Source organism: Microchirus variegatus, assembly GCF_963457635.1.
Source record: "Microchirus variegatus genome assembly, chromosome: 9".
Classification (NCBI taxonomy): Eukaryota; Metazoa; Chordata; class Actinopteri; order Pleuronectiformes; family Soleidae; genus Microchirus; species Microchirus variegatus.
Genome location: NC_139810.1, coordinates 10,314,321 through 10,321,221, shown reverse-complemented (window position 1 = coordinate 10,321,221; position 6,901 = coordinate 10,314,321). Strand labels below are relative to the sequence as shown.

Below are 6,901 nucleotides of genomic sequence, written 5' to 3'. Positions count from 1 at the left end.
ACAACCTTTGACACTCGTACATGTCATGAGAAAGGTTTTTTTTTTTCAAAACCATGACTGAGAAATAAAGATAGGTTGGGCCAGGCTCACACTGGATTACTTTAAGGTTAGTGCTGTCACCTTTAATTCGAAAATTTGACATTGTTGAACATGGGATGCAAGAGAGTGTGCCAGGGACATTTGTGGGCTCTGATCGTATGTTCTCATCCATGGGTAATATTGTAAATAAAAACAGAGCCGCATTGGATCCCGATCAGGTTGACAGACTTGTTTCTGGCAATTAATATCAGAAATGTATATGGGCTCTGTTTTATTTTTTAACAAAATTGATATAACATTAAACCGGAACCTCCAGTTCCTGTTTCCAAGTAGTAAACAGTAAACACTCCAGAGTTTTGGGAACTGAAACACTCCAGAGTTTCAGTTCCCGTTCCCTAAATGTCAAATATGCATAGACCGGTTTTTTGGCTTTGTACAGAAGAGTACTAGTATTTGCTTGAATACAGAGGTATATTTAGAGGAAAAAATAAAATGTGTTGTGATTTTCAAGGCAAACACTTTGTCAAACAAAGCAATCCAGAGTTCTCTTTCGTTCTCATCCTCATTCCTTAATCCTTCTGGATTCTTCCTCTCTCTCAAAATTCCTCTCATCTCTTCAGTCCTACCCACCCATCCCATCCTCCCCACCACAGTTTCCTGTCCAAGGTTCACTTGACAGCATTTGTAATATCACATGCATTTTAGGTGCTAGTTTGTGAATTAAGTATTGCTTATATGATAACTTGTTGTGGGGAACAAATACTGTGTATCCCTTTGTCCCTTTGTTGTCAACTCATTATTTTAGTATTCTGTATAATATACACTAATTTTCCCACATTGAGCTGTACATTTAAATTTAGGCATTATTTTTTTTAAAGACATTTATATAACTTCTGAATCATTGTCAATTTATGCCATTGGTGTAGGTGTGAAAAAGTATAGCATTAAAACCTAGGTATGATTAGTTAAACTGTTGGCGAGCTTGGTCTGAGGTTACAGAGTGTGGAAGCCAAAACACTTGTATGGTTTAAAATTACTCTATTAATCGATTACTAAATGAATCTTCAACTATTTTGATAATGAATCGGTTTGAAGCTTTTTTCATGATTATTTTTTTTGGTCCATGTAACAAATAATTTAAACTGAATTATTTTGTGGACAAAAAAAATTATTTCTAGGTTTGACATTTTATGGACCAACCAATTAATCGAGAAAATGATCGACAGATTAAGATTAGCTGCAGCTCCACTTGTATGTTTTGCAATGCTGTTTGTTTGTTTTTCTGTAAGACTTATGTTTCTTTGTTTTGTTTTTTTCCCTCTCAAAGCTGGTTATGGCTTTCTAACAGGCTGCTGAGGATATCTTCATGGATTACACGGGACATCAAAAGGAAACACACCGGATCTGAGGGCAATAACAAGGAAATCTGATTCATCATTACATCATCAGACTGTCATTAGTGCATGTGGCCTCTTTTGTTGTTTTCTGACTGTTGGGCAGCCCAAAGGCCTGTTGCTATGCACTATAAGAAGAGAGACATGAGCCGTGAGGATGCTGTGAGGAGGAGCCTTCTTTCATGCAGGACTATCCCTGTGGTAATATGTCTTCTGGTGGCCATGGCCCATGGCGCTATGTCAGAGCAGCAAGATACAGTGGTGGAGATGATGTCTGTGGAGCTAGAGGCTTCCATGCAGTCCTCTGTTCTCTCTGAGCTACAGGCTGCTGTATCTTTAGTAGGCGAAGGGCCACCTACAGCTGTCCCAGAATCCTCCATAAAGAGTGGGGGAGTGCACACTGGAATACGTGACTCCTCTGCAATCGTGGGTCAGGTGTTCCAGTTAAAGGTTCCACCAGAACCTGCCAATGCAAGCTGTAACATCTATGTAAGTATACTTGAGATTAGAGCTCAGCAATAATTTGTTTTCAAATCGATATCCCAATTTTAAACAATGCTTTTAGTAAAAGGCAGGGGGTACCTATGTCTATTTTTTATATATTATATGCCAATTAAAAATGCAATACATAAATGATAGGAAAATGGTTAATGTCTCTAAATTCTAACCCTTGCTGTAGAGCAGAAGAGCCCATATTTTGATTGTTATCTTATTGTAATGCTTTATCTTGTTTTTAATCTATAACACAGTTAGTATTGCTCTGAGCAGGACTGATTAAAACACTTCACTGGGATGATAGGTAGGTGTCCTGTGTCCCTAATCTATAGCAGACCACACTATACCTCCCACCTGGCCAAAACCAAGGTTCCTGCATGCCATGTTATGAATACAATGCAATTGAACAATTAAACTTAGCTTAATCTGCTAACAATCTGTACTATTTTCTCTCTATTCATTCTTTGAATTTATTTTGTAATTCCTGATTCGTCTTTAAAATTTAACGATAAACACAGATCCTTAGGATGAGCGTATAAGATGGATTTGCCCCCACTGCGAAAGAAATCTGAGAGGAAATTCTGTACATGAATATGTATTTGTTAATTATAACTATAATATACCTGCATCAAACATGAGTTTAGCACTACAATGTCTTAAGGAATAGTAATTTTGTTGGGGACCCATACAAATGTACACATGTGAGTGCTGTGATTCACTGCATTGAAAACATCACCATCATGATCATCATACCCTTCATACAAAGAGTCAAAATAATTACATTTAAGCATTTCGCAGATGCTTTCATCTAAAGGGACATGCAAGATAGGAATAAAAATAATCTAAACTTAAGAGATAAAGTCATGAATTACCATCTTGAAATCCCATACAGCCAAATCTGTTTTATTAAATTAAAAGGCACTGTCAAAAATAACATCAGTTTATGGGCCAATGGTACTTGGACTTCTAAAGGTTAGATTGTCCAAACGTAACACATACTATGACTGCAGTAGGTCTACAACTTTTAGTGAAGATTTCTGTTTTGCAGTAGTGTCACGCTACATTTACTACCTGGTTTTTATTACTTTATAGTCTCTACATGGCCCCTTTTTCTGTCATTGTCAAAAAAAGAATGATGTGCCTTATATATTTTACTCCTTTGGTCAGATTTGATCCCTGTAAAACTGGTGAAACTAGCTGACTGTGGTGCAATTTGTTTTTGTTAGATATATAATTGAGATGAGATTATTATTGGCCCGAGTGATGATGCAGAATCCTATCTTGTCACACAGTAATGACTCAAAATGAGGAGTGATGACTCACACAGTTATGAATAGGACCCCACTCTGCTTCCTGTTCATATTTGGCTAGCTTTGATAAACTGAATCAAACTTTGGGGAGGCTTGAGAGGTATTTCAAGCATATTTGCTTTGTCTGAGATTTCTCTAATTCTTGTCCTATTCTTTTGTTATTTTTTCAATATGAATAAGAGAAATTAATAATATTTTAGGAGTTCAGCAAATAAAGCCAAACGCCTCCCAGTTGCTACTTCAAAGATGTATTTGCTTTTGTTAATGTCTTATATTAAATTGAAGCTGAGCAGATAATTTGAGTCATCACTTGGGTCTTGGTAACTTTTATGGGTATTTTGTATTGACTTGTGCACAAAATGTATTTGTATTTCTATCTTAGATGTACATCTATAGTAACAAAAAAACTGTTGTTTTTCTCCTATAGCTCACTGAAATTGGAAAGGAGTCTTTACCCCCCTGGTTATATTGGGACAAAGAAAGCTGCATTTTGAAAGGATTGGCCCTGGAGCAGGATAAAGGCATATATCACATCTCGGTGTCTGGAGAGGAGATAACTGAGAAGACCGGTAGCCAAGTGCTCCCGAGTACAGTCTTCTCTGTGGAGGTATATCCAGAAGAAAGGGCAGACACTGAACCAGCTCTGCTCACTCTGCAGGCAGATATCAGTGGCCTCCAGCCTTTCACCTGTGGCCCTGATGAGCCTGTCACTGTCCTCACTGTCATCTTGGATGCTGACTTGACAAAGATGGTTGCTAAGCAGAGAGCCAACCTAATGCATAACATGAGCAAATTCTCCCATGTGCCCCTGGAGCACATGAGGGTGGTCCCTGTTGTCAACAACCGCTTATTTGACATGTCTGCTTTCATGGCTGGTCCAGGTAATGCAAAGAAGGTTGTAGAGAATGGGGCTCTACTGTCATGGAAACTTGGATGTGCCCTTGACCAGGGCAGCATCCCTGACATAAGCAGTGTCCAATCCTCAGCCAAGGATGGGACCATGTCAGCCAGGCTGGGGTACCCAGTGGTTGGCTGGCACATTGTGAACAAAAAGCCCCATGGTGTGAAAAGGGTCAGACGGCAGTTGAACAATACTCCTACACCAGTGCCATCTTTACTTCCTCCAACTACCCACCCGGAGCCCCCTGTACGTGTTGTTCCTACCCCAACTTCTCCCTCTATTGCCCCAGCTACTGAAAACTCTGCTCCCCCTGTGCGAGGCCCTCTGCCTCTTCCAGTGAAGCCTACAATGAGGGTCAGGGATCAGATTGCCCACACACCTGTTTTTGGGCCTCCCCAACCTACAAAAGTACTAGGAACTACAAGCACCATCCCTATACAGCCAACCATGACCCGGCCTACATTTGTAGAGGCCACTGCTGTGCCAACACTGCCAAGCACCACCAAAAGGCCCAAATCACCTTCCACAAAGAGACCTGGCAAGAAAACCAAATCTACCACTCCAGCTCCTCGGGAACCCAAGCCCACCACTGCTAAACCGCCCAAGCGCACCACTCCTCAGTCTTTGCCTCCAGACCTGAATCAATCTCCTGAAATCCAAAATGCCATTGATCAGGTGAACACATGGGTTGGCACTTACTTTGAAGTCAAAATTCCTCCCGATACATTCTTTGACAGAGAGGATGGAACTACAGATAAGCTTCGTTTAACATTAAAGAAGACGCCAAAAGAGCCAGTGAATGAAACCTCTTGGATCCAGTTCAACAGCACTATCCAACTTTTGTATGGCCTTCCTGAGGAGAAGCATGAGGGGAAGCATGAGTACTTTATGCTGGCTACTGATAAAGGCGGAAAAAGCATCATGGATGCTTTTGAAGTACAAGTCAACCGTTTGTCTACTAATGACAAACCTTCAGTTGTGTTTGCTGCACGTTTTCATGGTGACCCCAAAACTTTGAGCAACGATGTCCAAAAGAAGATTCTTTTGACAAAAAAGTTGTCTTATGCCTTTGGTGATCGTAACAGTAGCACAGTGACACTAAGGAGCATCACGAGGGGCTCCATTGTGGTGGAATGGACCAATAACAGTCTCCCACAGAGTCCTTGTCCAAAGGAACAGATAACGGCTCTAAGCAACAAGATCGCTGATCCCCAAGGTACACCCAAACTGGCCTTCATCAAAGCCATGGAGCCAGAATTTAAACCGATTAACATATCTGTTCGAGGTACAAATAAATGTCAGAGTTACACATTTATTCCACCAGGAGAGGTGCCATTACCAGTTATTCCTACAGCTACATCTACACCTGGAACAGGCCTGAGGAGCAGTGATGATGTTTACCTACACACCGTCATTCCTGCTGTAGTGGTGGCAGCTCTGCTGCTCATAGCTGGGATCATTGCAATGGTCTGCTATCGTAAGAAGCGCAAAGGGAAGATGACCATAGAGGAGCAGGCCACTTTCATCAAGAAAGGTGTCCCAATAATATTTGCGGACGAGATGGATGATTCCAAGTCGCCCCCGTCTTCTAGCATTCCTCTTATCCTTCAGGAGGAAAAGCCCCCACTTCCCCCTCCAGAGTACCCCAACATGGCTGGCCCCCACAGTACCCTGCTTAACCAGGATCTGCTGGAGGAGTATTCCATCTATCAAGATGATGATCCGAATGCCCCTCCTTACCAGCCACCACCACCATTTACTGTCCCAATAGAGGGAAAAGGCTCCCGACCCAAGAACATGACAGCATACAGGTCACCACCCCCCTATGTGCCTCCCTAACGCACACTGGAGCTTTCAGTTTGGAAAGCAGATGCAATGTAGGGATGCTTGTTAAACTACTACTGGAGTAATTTTAATGTTCAATGAAGTGGGTTTGACTTTGTAGAGGAGCAGGCAACCATACCCCATATATTTGATCATCATGGATAAAACACTATCGTACATTTCTACTACTGGCACAGGGCAAATGGATGGGGAACAGTTTGTAATTTTCCAGTAGTCTTTTCTTTTTCGTCCTTTTAGATCTGCTTTTGACTTCTTGCATATTCCTTTTTTTCTCTGTTTTTTGCCAAGAAAAGTCAGTTTTATCTTCAATGATGTACTATTTCTATTGTATAGAAAATAATGAAGACACAGGAAAGACTGTAGCCCACAGGGCCTTTGAGCAGATGTCACCATGACAACAGACTTGAGGCTCTCCCTCACAATGTTAATCTTTATGAGTTCTGTATCACTCTTATCTGTCCTTCGGCTAGGTTTACTAAGATTTTGCACCTGTTATTTCTAGAGGGGAAATGAAATACGAAAAGCCAAACTGAAATCATGAAAAAAAAAAACGTAATTTACACAGAATCTGTTTGTTTCTTAGACTTTGATCTTTCTCCATTTTGTTTTATGCTTCACTCCCTCTTGATAATAACATGCAAACCTTGCACTTATGCAAATTCTTGTTAAACCTTGCACTATGTGTCCTGCACAAAATTGAACACAGTAAGTGGTCTAATGAGGAAGGGGAAAATCTTTTTTGCATCCTCGAACTCGCCACATGACTGGGATTCTTCTAGTGATTAATTCAAGAAAGGACATTAACAGTGATCATGCCTGTTGTTGATGTAGCCTCATTTACGTTACAGAAAATTACTTTTTATTCTCAGTGTGTGTGCCACTGAAACTGCTCGACTGGTTGTGCTGTTGCCAAGGTG

The 6,901-nt window shown here is 40.9% G+C and overlaps 1 protein-coding gene across 1 annotated transcript; it reads left to right on the top strand.

Annotated features, from left to right (window-relative positions):
- Window positions 1-1,502: 1,502 nt before the first annotated feature.
- LOC310931642 (dystroglycan 1-like) lies at window positions 1,503-6,132 on the top strand (the record flags this gene model as incomplete). Its single annotated transcript, XM_083894863.1, has 2 exons — window positions 1,503-1,922; window positions 3,666-6,132. The coding sequence occupies 2 exons, from the start codon at window positions 1,503-1,505 to the stop codon at window positions 5,976-5,978; spliced, it is 2,733 nt and encodes a 910-aa protein (XP_083750989.1). The 3' UTR covers window positions 5,979-6,132.
- Window positions 6,133-6,901: the final 769 nt, after the last annotated feature.